At 42.4% G+C, this 12016-nt stretch overlaps 1 protein-coding gene across 4 annotated transcripts; it reads right to left on the reverse strand.

The window, feature by feature from the left end:
- Positions 1 to 182: 182 nt before the first annotated feature.
- On the reverse strand, positions 183 to 11304 carry LOC120669831 (E4 SUMO-protein ligase PIAL2). Of its 4 annotated transcripts, none has more exons than XM_039949689.1 (16): positions 10973 to 11304; positions 10741 to 10813; positions 8906 to 8971; positions 7554 to 7619; positions 7352 to 7434; positions 6696 to 6747; positions 6446 to 6511; positions 5675 to 5742; positions 5542 to 5590; positions 5357 to 5441; positions 5152 to 5250; positions 3669 to 3720; positions 3090 to 3141; positions 2898 to 3014; positions 1972 to 2829; positions 183 to 1221 (listed from the first exon to the last, which is right to left on the reverse strand). In XM_039949689.1, exons 1-16 carry the CDS (start codon positions 11164 to 11166, stop codon positions 652 to 654), a joined length of 2550 nt encoding a protein of 849 aa, XP_039805623.1. In that variant the 5' UTR covers positions 11167 to 11304; the 3' UTR covers positions 183 to 651. The 4 variants fall into 4 exon arrangements, with proteins under 4 accessions (XP_039805623.1, XP_039805624.1, XP_039805625.1 ...); XM_039949690.1 differs by having other exon boundaries at positions 2898 to 2987; positions 10973 to 11257; XM_039949691.1 differs by lacking the exon at positions 8906 to 8971 and having other exon boundaries at positions 10973 to 11283.
- Between the last annotated feature and the right edge of the window lie 712 nt (positions 11305 to 12016).

Here is a 12016-nt window from a genome sequence, read left to right on the forward strand (position 1 = left end):
TGCATTGGTTTTATTTCCATTTTCAGTCTCAAGATTTTATTTCCATTTTCAGTCTCAAGATCTTCGCTTTTGGATTGCAAAAAGCTTTCATGCGAAATCTTAAATTTTTGTATGAGAAGTCTGAATGCAAATCCAAGACAACTCAGGCGGGGGAACTGGTTCGACAAGTTTGAATGAAAGTAAGGCAAAGGGAAAATTTCTAAGATAATAAGGCTATATGAAAACCACACTACTGGATTTGTCTTCGGTACAACTTGTGTAAGGCAAGCATGATCAGATTTACACATGCGAGAGCTAGCGCGATAGATTACCATGTACTACTGCCAATGCTTAACATCATAATGCTATTTAAAGCACCTAAGCTGCGCAGCCAACTATGAAAACTGCAACGAAATATAAACAACTCTGACAAGTGCGGCAGGTCAGCAGAATACTGTCACCACTCACTATTCACTAGCCTCTCCCCCTACATCAACACCGCATCATCATAGTGCCCAAACACTAGCCACCACTCACTATTCATTAGCCTCTCCCAACATCAACTCCAGATCAACATAGTTCCCAAACACCAGCCTAAAGAATCAAGTAAATATCTATCTCGCTGCCAAAAGCCCTGCTTGATGATCATCAAAATACCACAATGCCCAGCGGTTAGTGAGGCCTTCGCACACCCGAAGTGCCGGAAGGACGAGACTGAGCCGGCTGATAGCGCCGGATAGCAGAACTGTAGGCATTGCCTGTCAAACTCCCTCTCATCTGACCCGTGGGGCACCAGTTCTCATCCTCAGGGATGTCAGGTGGATGACCATCTGAGGATCCAGCCTGAGGTGTGCTAGGAGCAGCAGGTGGTACACTCGGAGGCTGCAGATGCGGTGGCGCTCGCTGTAGAGACGGAGGAGTTGCTGCACGAGGCACTGATTGCGATCTTGGCGCCTGGCTTTGCAGGGTAGAAAGGATACGGCTTTGGATCTCAGCTTGGATCGGTCGGACAAGTGCAGCTGCAGTGGTTTGGCCCACGGCAGCCAGTGCCGTTTGGTTCATGGTCATTCGTGTGTGCATGAGCTGATCATGAGTTGGAGTCTGCTGTATAGGCATAGGTTTGTAGGTGTTCGCTCCTCCAACCTGTCCTGAGTTTCCTGGTGGCAGCCGTGCACCAATCAGGTGTGGCGCAGGCAGACCAACAACCCGACCAGGAAGATGGCTCGATGTGTTGCGCATATCCTGGCAACAATTATGATTATGTCAATATATGCTTGCTGTGATATATAGAAAATAAAGAAAACTCTTTCCTCATGTCATAGATTGTAGCTGGCTGCTGGTGCTGGGCCCAATCAACAGACAGAAGTACTTCACTATATCAATTTCCAGGTCTTAAGGCCACTAACATCCTTGCTAGTACAGCAAAAACAGACAGCCCCCCAGAATATGCTAACTTAAATACATAGCAAACTAGTATGTGATCTTGTTAGCTGGTAAATTTGTACTACACACACCACTAACTACTGCAACAGTTCCTTTGACGAATTGCTAAGTAGTTTGTGTTAGTTAGGTATCATTATTTACAGTTGAATTAGGCACTTAAGGAATTTCATTCGCTTCTCTAAAATTCAGTAGATACTATGGGTAAATTATTATTTTTATGTTAATATCTCAGGCGCCCTGCAGATTTTCTAAAAAAGAAAAGAAAAGACAATTCAAGCAGTTGAAGCTAGTTGCAAGGTGTCTTGCATATAGTTATGTGATACAAGTGTGTAGCAACTAATGTTGATGAAATGACACATCTTTGACCTATAAATAGCTTTAGTATTCTAGCTCTGATGCACAGGATCACTTTAAACTTATCACACAGTATCTGGTTGCAACTTTGCTATTGAGCTACCGTCAAGGTGTGACTACTGGATGACGAAGTTGAAGTATATCATGTTAGATGCTAATACAGATGATAATATAGTGACTGGAAAAGATGTTTACCCGTGTTGTTGACTGTAGATGCAATGATGTAGCAGCACCGGGAGTCCTTGGTAACGGCCCACAACTGCTATTCATTGGAGCAATTACACAGTCCGGATTCGTCACTTGATGTGCTTGGTAAGTTGAAGAAGCTGGAGTAGATTGTGGGATAGGAGGTGGACAATTGAGGATATTCGGTTGCAACCTTGTTGATGACCCAGGATTCTGTGGTGGCACTGGCAATGCCTGGACTCCTAATGGCTCTCTCCTGGGATTTCTAGGTATAGGAAGCCTTCTCACTTCTGATCTATGTACTGGACCTATTTGTGATTGCAACTGTACAGTTTCACAATGTGTTTCCTGTGAAACATGTTGCATGCCAGATGTTGAGGTGGAGGTTTCAAGAGAAGGAGAGACAGCATCTGTAATAACAGGGCGCAAAACAACTTGGGGTAGAATAGATTCCAAGGTCCCAAAAGAACTCGAGCCCAGCCCACTAGTAGATGGCAACAAATTCTGACGAGAAGTGAAAGCCATGTTGCTACCCCCATTATTTCCATCCCCTACATACAGATCCTCTGTCTGGGCAGCCATCGGAAAATCTGGAAGATAGTCTGACACAGATATATCTTGACTATTCAGCAGAGGCTTCTTATCTTCTAAAGCCGATGCCCAATCCATCATCGGCAGATCACCATCACCATTTATCAGATCTATGACATCTGAAGATGATGAATCAGTTTCTACAGCATCTCCAGTCTGATGAATGGCATCACCTCTATGCCTATCTGATTTCTCATCATGAGCTGGTGCAGCTTTCCAAGATCCATCAGCAAATACAAGTACATCAATGACATCATCTCCAGTCTCTTCTAGTATCTGCATTAAAAGGAAAAGGAAGGTCAGAGAGAGAAAAGGAGAGATGAAAAATATGCACAGCAACTTGCCTTTGCCATCTTTTGGTCAATGCGTAGGTCAGTGAAGTTTGAAGGGGTATTACAATATGGACAGCGCCAGTTTGGTTTCCTTGAGTTCATCTCCATGTAATTATCATAATCAAAACACTAAACAATACGGTTATGTTAACACTTTCTAAAAAGCACCGAACAAATATAAACAAGGCAAGATTAAGTAAATACCTGATAGTGTTTGCAAAGGCGCCCTTTAATGGGAGTTTTTATGCGCTTAAAACTGCAACAAGAGAGGGCAAACAAAAACTAAATTCATCATCCAAAGGCAGATCACTAGTAGTCTAGTATATAATCAAATATATTAACTCCTTTAGTATATGTCGCATAGATATTAAAGCTTCAAAATGTTACCCTAACTATCTAAAACCTACAGAGTGACAGACACAATCAGAAAGTTGTTACATTGTGAATGTGTGGTCCAATATCTGATTGAAGGCTGAGGGCAGTCAGTCATCACGTTCATGTGAATGGAAGACATGATTATTTCTTCTGCCCTTTTTTCATCACCAGCCATACACAGGAAAAATTTTATTCACAACTAAGTAGATCCTAAGAAAGATTAGTTGTTTATCTAAAAAAAGGTAATTCTCAAGGTACCCTGTCCTTTCTAGCAAAAATACCATTGAAACCTGATCAGTCATAATATAGCTCATCTACATGTATGTTTAGATGCATAAGATTTCACAGCGTACAATGTTTGAAACATGATACAACAAATCCTATTCCATGAGAAGTGCAACACAGTACCTTATAGGGCAATTTAGGGAAACTCTTGATGGTCCCTCAAGTACATCAGAATCTACACAGAGATCAGGAGACATCAGAACTATAATGAGAAAAAAAATCAGATATAAGCTGTCAATGTGAAAATGAGTACACGGCATAAATTACTGTCAATGAATACACGTGATCATGGAAAATGGCTTCCGTACAGTTCAAATTTCGGCCACACTACATAAAGACAACAGATGTGTGTAGAGGAACCAAACAGCACAATGTTTGAAACTCAAAGCTTCAACTTCTACTACTGCTCGATGTGGAAATTAAAACTACAGTGAAAAAACTACAAAGTTTAAATTTTACTGTCTCTACATAAGCTTCATGCAGGTTAAACATATTTCTTTGGACCGGAAAGCAAGGCATTGTACAAAAAAGGTATGGAAATGCTATCGACAAATGAATAGTTAAACTAGACCGACTGGTAGCATAACTGAAGCCTGTTTCAGCAGGGTCCCTGTCATCATGTAGATCTCGCAATTGAGCCATATTGAACCAGTAAAGCATCACTGAGCCATCTGGTTTTACATGAACCGACTCATCAGCAGAAGTTGGGGTTCAAGGACTTTGACACAACCGTGATGACCACACCACCAACACATGTATACCAGGTACTAGGAGAATTGGTTGTTGGACAGGCAAACTGTTGAGCCCACCTAAGCAGGTCAGTTACCTATCCAGTTTCAACGACTACGCAAATAAGCCCCTCATTTTCTGGGTTGCTAGCAGATGTCTAGCTTTTTCTAGCATCTTTCTATGTTGTTTGTAGGTTCAACTGCTTACGGGCATGGTCTCTTCCAAGATAGAATAACTGCTCAATACGAGCTAGAGTATTTTCAGATTCATGGATCAAGAAAATTGAACTTGACAGGTTTCATGTGCCCATGGGAAGAGAAGAACTGTCTCTAGGGGAAAATACTAAATCTCTAAAAAGCTGGAAGGAGTCACAAATAGACCAAAATTCAGCAATTTATAGCAAAAAACCAAACTTATAGTCGGTTTAAACAGGCAAACTACAAGTAACTGGCATCCACCAACAAACCAGGACCCACCCTTGTCACTTTACAGGGGCATTGTCCCAGGCAGCAGGTTCCTTTTAAAATGCCCCATGACCATGCACAACACCACCCAAGCTAAGCTAGTCAGTTGTTCTAGACATGACATCAAACAAAAAAGAAAGGAGCTGATAGATGATGGTGAAAAAACACAGAAGTGGCAATCATGGAATACAAATAGATTTACAATTGTAGGAATAAAAATGCCAAGTCCATTTCCAATAAAGAAATATATCATTAAAAAAATGTGTCAGTGGGTATGAAGTATGAAACACAATGCATCTACATGTATATTTCACTCAAGAGAATATAAACTGTCGTTACAAGGAAAAATATTGTTATTTCAGTTTGAGACAAGACACTGGACGCATAAAAGAACTAAAATGAATTTCACCTACCTGCAGGACAAACTGTGATAGGTTGCGTATAGTCATCCAGTTTTGGAGCACTGAAGGATGCCACATTGTTTATAAAAGCTACAGCTATGATATAATTAGCTGCAATGTGAAGTTAAAATCAACAGTCACAAATAAAGAATTGGGGCTGATTGGTGTATACTTCTACAGTACAACTAAGGGAGCATAGCACAGTGACCAAGCATACCATTAAAATATCCAACAGCTTGGATAATGTTTGCCCCATATTTGAGCATTTTGGTGATATCAGAAGGGAACTGGGGTCCTAAGTCCTGTTTGAAATGCACGAGCTCAGCTTTCCAATTAAAAAAAATGAAGCCTAACCAGAGGTTCAGAAGGCATGGAAGCCAAAATATGCAAAAGGACACTAACCATTGAAACATTAGTCCTCTTGTCCACGCCCTTTCCATTGACCAAAAAGCTGAACAGAAAAAAAAGGACCGCACATGTTTCATGGTTCAACATTGGCATGTGACAAGCATCAAAACATAGAGGAAAAACAAACCTCGCATGTGGTGGGCTTGTGACACATGTCGAGGAATCTAAATTTTCCTTTTGTACAACAATTAGTCTCTGAAAAAGGAGAGAATCATGACATTACTTATAAAAAATCAACATGCAAAAAAAGTCCTGAAGTCCAGTCACAAATATGCCCTAACTGCAATCAGTACAGATTCAAAAAAAAATGCGCTTGGACAAGACAAATGTGAGTTCATAGAAAGTCCTTGCATTATTTAGTGTGCAAGCAAACTATATGGGACCAGTAACTTTAAACTAGTGACAGGTAGTCAACAGTCTTCTGGCCTCTATAGTTTCAAAGAGATATCATCATATATATCTAAACGGATTCAATTCTGAAACTTAAGCAATGTAGGTATTTTTCTTGTAATACAAGGGAAAGAGAGTGGGTAGCATAAGGAAACATCACATGTACCAAAGATTCCAATCTTCAATATGCAATGAGCATTACATGGGACCAGCGCAGAGTGCAATGTGAAAATAGTGTCAAATACAGGATCAATAGTTCAATACCATCTATATGAAACTTAAATATTTGAAAAAGAAGTAAGAGAGTTGTGGTTTGTTCAATTCACATGTTTGATCAAGAAACAGAATAGTCTATGAAGTAAATAGTTCAGCAGCCGAAAGACATCAGTACACATAACTTCAATAATAGCAACAGCCTCTTGAGAACACCCAATAGCTAAAAATGTTATTTTGCCTACGGAATATGCATGCCATAAAATTTGTCCCCCGAGTCCCTAACTATACTTACAATCTTTTCATCTCGAGATAGGTTCCTCTCAATAAAGAAGTCAGACATCAATACATCATAGCCAACCTACATAAGGTAGACAAAACCATCAAAATCATTTATTCAGAGGTAAAACAAGTCTTTACCATTCATCAAGAATGTCTTGACCTATGATCATTCAAAATTAGGTAAAAGCTGACATAGTGAATGATCAACTTTTACCAGGTAGTATAATTGTAAAATTCGAGTTTAAGTTGAACAGAGTAACTACCTTTGCTTCAATACAAGTGATTAGACGCTCAAACTTCAACCATGGATAATACCTATAAAATACAAGCATAAATAATATATGAGAAATGTTTGAATAGATAGCTTGTACTATAGCTCTAACATATGACGGTACAATCAGAATTTGAATATGCTAACATAAGTTATTCCAATTTGGCGCACATTTGACCAAATCATTTGAGATTAATGCAAATTCAGCAGTTTCAAAAAAAAATCACCAGCTCTAGGTAAATATGAATTAGTAGTTTATTTCATTTTAATTGAAACATCGTATTAATAATGAACGTCTTTGAATGGAAACGAAGATGTTAGAAATCTACGTGCTCAAACCATGACCTAGCAAATCATCTTTACCACTGACACTATTAATGTCTTTTGTCTCTAGCTAGACTTTATATGATCTGTATTCTAAATTGTGTATTGTGAAAAATATGCAATGTTACTGTAAAGTTTTCAGTTCATTTTCAGCATGCACATTCCAAATTTTAAAATCAGATACTGGGGATTTACATGCTACTCGGACTAAAATACATTCCCCTGTCAAAAATCATGAATATAATTTTTAAATCTTTAGACATTTGATAGTAATAAAAACATGTTTCTATGCGTACACGAGAGAGAGGGAGGGAGACTCCCTACCTTGGCATTATTTGTGATATAATTTTAAGCGCAGTGCTGTCACTAGCTGCCTGGCCAGAGGATGTGCAGAAGTTACTAGAGAGCTGAATATCAAGAGGAAATAGTTAATGTTTCGTTTGAAGGCTATCCCACCACATAATTCAAAAGATGAAAAACTGCTCATGGAAGAAGAAACATAAACATAAAAATATTACATACACACCTCATTAGCAATTCTGAGAATGTCACTGGAATCTGTAGGTTGAAACCATTTCTTGGAGCAAGCATTCTGCAAAACAGCCTGTGTAAGCTACTACCTTAATATTATTGGTATGACCAGCATGTTATGCCAGAACAATAAGCTTAAAAAAAATTATATAGCTGTAATTATATGTTAAGCAGCATCTAATGCAGAATGACCCCCATTCCCTATTCCAGGAACTTCGTCCTGAAACCAGGAATGGAATGTTCCAGAAACTCGCAGCCACCAGTACATCAACGGTGCAAAAGGCTGCCAGCGGCGGAGACGAAGACAACCACAACTGTGACAGCATCCACAGGGGCAACGACATCAGCATCGGAGGTCTCCAGAGAAAGTGTGAGTACCAGACAGATAAGATAATGAGGACGGGGGGGGGGGGGGGGGGGGGGGCAACCTTGCAAGTCCCTGATGCATGAGCTGATGATCAGTGGCAAATGATTTCAGGTGGCAGCAATTTTGCATTGCAGAAGGGGGGAGGAGGGTGAAAGCGAGAAAGCGTGAGCGCTCATGCGAGCGAGCGAGCGAGAGGGAGGGAGGGAGGGAGGGAGAGGGAGAGGGCGAGGGAGGGAGGGAGATGAGAGGAGGCGGCAGTTGGTACTTGGCTAGCATATGCTGTTTTCTGCAGTGCAGTCGGGGCTTGGAGAGTTACAGCAAGTTATCTAGTTGGCTTGAGTGGGCCAGGAAAGCACAGGCCAATAGCACGTCTCTCTTTTACTGCTTTTCCTTCCTATATTTCCCCTTTTTTATTGTTCTATAAACCTGTGATGCTGTGATGCATCAGTTATGGATCAGCACTTATGTATCATCCCAGATTGTGGTAGACGATAGTCGATAGTAAATGACTGCATAAACTATTCCCGGGAACATCATTCCAGCCTATCGTCCCAAAAATCCATGGTTCACATTCCATCTCTCAAGCAAATACCTGTGTTCCCATTCCTCAACCCCATCGACACGGGAACTTGGTTGCTAAGAGTAAATTAAATACCAAAATATGCCTAAAACTATGTGCACTTAAGCTGTCAGAAAACAAACAGTGAACTTGGTGATTCTTTCCTAGAGCGTAAGATTCTAGCATGTTCAACATTGATTGGAACAGAAAAATTACTGAAAATGTATAGTTATGCAACAGACTATTCCTTTTAAAAACTACCAAGTATATATGTTTGGAACTCTGATTAGGAAATAAAACGACTTTGACCAAAGCGAGATTGAAGCAGTATTTCTTTTCCAATAAATTATTTGGTTACAATTGAAAAAACAAAGCAGCTACCTGAAAATTTATATATAACTGAAAAGGTACAAAAGTTTACCTTGCACGATATAACTAGTACCATAAGCGAAGATTGTATAAATGTTTCATTCCTCAGCTCATATATCTGGCCAAAAATTATAGATTTCAGATCAATGACACAGCGATTTGCGGTCATACATTAATTTGTCAACAAATTATATGATCCCCCATAATGTGAGACAAAAACAGAGTTCAAGGCCAAATCTGGTAATCCTGCTGGCTTTTTGTGCAACAGCTCACATAACATGCTGCCAAAGTTGCAAGGTGGCACTAGCATCATGCATGGGCTAGATGGCACCTTGAGAGGGAAAAGGTACTGAATAGTTTGGCGACTGCCAGAGTAAAGCATGAGGTAGATCAAACAAATATCATTAAAACATGATGATAGAATGTGAAGAGTATGCTCAGCAGTTGTAATTTAATTTCACTTGCAATGTTAGCCTACCCAATTTGCTTGGGACTAAAGGCTTTGTTGATGTGGCATGTTACAGATTCTATATGATTTCTAGTAAAACATCTTATGCTTATGCTGCTTCAAATTCGCTAATTTGAATTATTAAAACCACATTGAGGTTCTGTGAGCCTGTGACTCTTCAAACGATATGCACAGTATGTCCCATTATACTTCTGAGGAAATGCTACAAAGAGTAGTGAAACATTCCTCTTCTGTAATGCATTAATATTAGCACAAGTGCTTAAATAATTAATTCAAACAGATACTCATCCTAGAAAAAAAAATTGGGTCACACAATTAGCTTCGCCGCATAATTACCATATCTGTCAGGCGTAGGTAAAAATTCTTGCTAAATGAAGAGGTAACAAACTAGGTAAAAAAATAAAAAGCTTTCCAAAAGGTGTGGTAACCAAAAGCCTCTCCAAATTGACTCTCCAAATCACCCCAACCTCTCCCTCACCCTCTAGCTCTCCAATCACCGGCGGGACCTTGCAGGGACTCCGGTCGCCGAGACCTCCAAGTCCACTGCGCCCTCCCCGGCCGTTGTGCCCTCCTTGGCCCCGCCATGTCCCTGGCTGTCGCGCCTCCCTGCCCCGCTGCGTCCCCAGCCGTCCTGTCCTCCCCAGCCCCGCCACGTCCTCCCCGACCACCCTGCCCTCCCCGGCCCATCTGCGTCCTCCCCAACCGCCGGCGGGGGGCAGTGGCACCCTCCATGGCCGACAGGTGGGAAAAGGGAAAGGGCTGCGCCGGCGCCATCTGCCGAGCACCAGGTTCGCCCTTGCCGCCACCGCCATGGAGCTGGTTCACCTCCGCGGAGCCAGCCAGTCAACGCCGCCGATGGCGAAGTCACCGCAGGATAGCAGCCGCTCACCCCCGGTGGCGTGAGGGTGGCGGTGGAGCGCTAGAAGATGGAGGGCGCGCCGGCGCAGGCGCGCCCGCGTGGGTCTTCTCCCTCCTCACCCTCGTCGACGACGGAGGCTGGGACGGGCGTAGGGCGGTGGGGCGACGAGCGCGGGAGCGGATGGTGAGTGGGAGTTGCTCGGTAATTTTGCCTAGCGAAGGGGAACCCAAGGAGGTTGGGACAGAAAGAAAGCAGGTTTTGCTTCTGCTTCCGTCGAGCTCCCACAGCAGTCTAGAAGTCTTCCCCAGGGCGCTAAGCGAGAATTTCTGCCCATAACTCAGGATACCTAACGGGGTAGCAAAGAGGGGAAAATAGAGAGACTGTTGGATCCAGTTTTTACTCTAGTTTTGCTATTTTTGGCTATCCAGTTTGTTTTTCATAGTCTCTTAGAGATGCTCTTAGCCCACTACTTTAACTGAGCCATACACCAATCAAGGACAATTCCTAATGAAAGAAAAGGAAACAATTGATTGATACAGGGTGAGAGCAATAGAATTACCTTTCTCAAAATGCCGGGTATCTCATTGGCCATCACAGGAATATCACCAGCCGAGACCGCGTAGTCGATCCCTCTGCAAGCGGAAACACGTAGTGTCAGCACGCCGCCGACGAACAGCGCGGCGGTATAAACCCTAACCCACAAGGGCACTCGAAGGGGCAGGGCGCGTGGGGAAGGTGGGAAACCCTAGGAAGCTCGGAATAGCAAGAGGCGGTGGGGAGGCGAAGCGCACCTGGCGAAGGCGTAGGCGTGGTGGACGAAATCGGCGACGGAGAGGATGAACATGCCATTCAGGTGGTCCCTGAGGCGGTCGCCAATCGCCTTCAGGCGGACCGCGTTCACGGCAAGCGCCCTCTTCGGGTCGGGTGCCTGCGGCGGCGGGTGTTGCGCCTGCGGCGGCGGCGCCGGAGAGGCGGCGGTCGCCATCGTCGCGCTTGCGCAGTTGCGCGGCCGCGGAGCGGTTGCGGTTGGAGAGCCTGGAGGTTGCTTCTCCGCCAGAGGCCTGTTTGGAGTTTATTCTGGCCTGCGGTGAGTGAGGTTTGGTTTTCTAGTTTAAGTTGGCACATCACATGTTTAAACACAAATTAGAGTACTAAATATAAAGTTATTATAAAAATATTTTTCATAAGTCCTGATTTAATCAAGAGACGAAACTATTAAATCTAAATAATTAATAATTTGACCACTAATTGCTACAGTGACCATCTGTTAATCGTCTTGAGCCCTAATTGCAGCTTATGCAATTATTTTTATATTAAGTTTGCATCTTAACAATCAAATTGACATCCAAACATTTGATATGACAGCTACTTAAAAAACCAAATGAGACCTTACTTATTCTGCAATAAGAACGTCCGACGTGCATAACAACTCGCCGAGCATATTGCGATTGCAAGAGTTAAGTACCGATGCTACAATGAGTTTTTATGTTAACCGTGGATGTTGCATGAAACATGTTGTTGCTGTAAAAAAATTTCATCCTCGAATTGAATACCAGAGTCACTTATATACATGTTTTTTTATGTTGCAAACGTTAATTTTTTATATTGTGGTCGAAGTTTCATTCAGGTGGACCGCGTTCGCATCAACCGCCCTCTTCAGATTAGTGGGTGCCTGCGGCGGCGCCGGGTGAGGCGCCGGAGAGGCGGTGGTCGTTATCATTTTTTTGGATATATTTTTTTTATGTTGCAAGTGTTAATTTATGATACTAGCACAGTGCCCATTGTCGGTACCCCAGGACTGGGGTACCCCCTCTTGCTGTGACTAGGCAAGAGCC

This window comes from Panicum virgatum, chromosome 4N, assembly GCF_016808335.1.
Source record: "Panicum virgatum strain AP13 chromosome 4N, P.virgatum_v5, whole genome shotgun sequence".
In the NCBI taxonomy this organism is placed as follows: domain Eukaryota; kingdom Viridiplantae; phylum Streptophyta; class Magnoliopsida; order Poales; family Poaceae; genus Panicum; species Panicum virgatum.

What these genes read in the sequence shown, in the direction of transcription:
- LOC120669831 (XM_039949689.1), bottom strand. Translation starts at nt 11,166, where the DNA reads ATGGCGACCGCCGCCTCTCCGGCGCCGCCGCCGCAGGCGCAACACCCG. An exon ending in TCACTTGTATTGAAGCAAAG is followed by an intron (nt 6,512 to 6,695) that starts GTAGTTACTCTG and finishes TACCTTATGTAG; the next exon opens with GTTGGCTATGATGTATTGAT. An exon ending in TTGACCAAAAGATGGCAAAG is followed by an intron (nt 2,830 to 2,897) that starts GCAAGTTGCTGT and finishes CTTTTAATGCAG; the next exon opens with ATACTAGAAGAGACTGGAGA.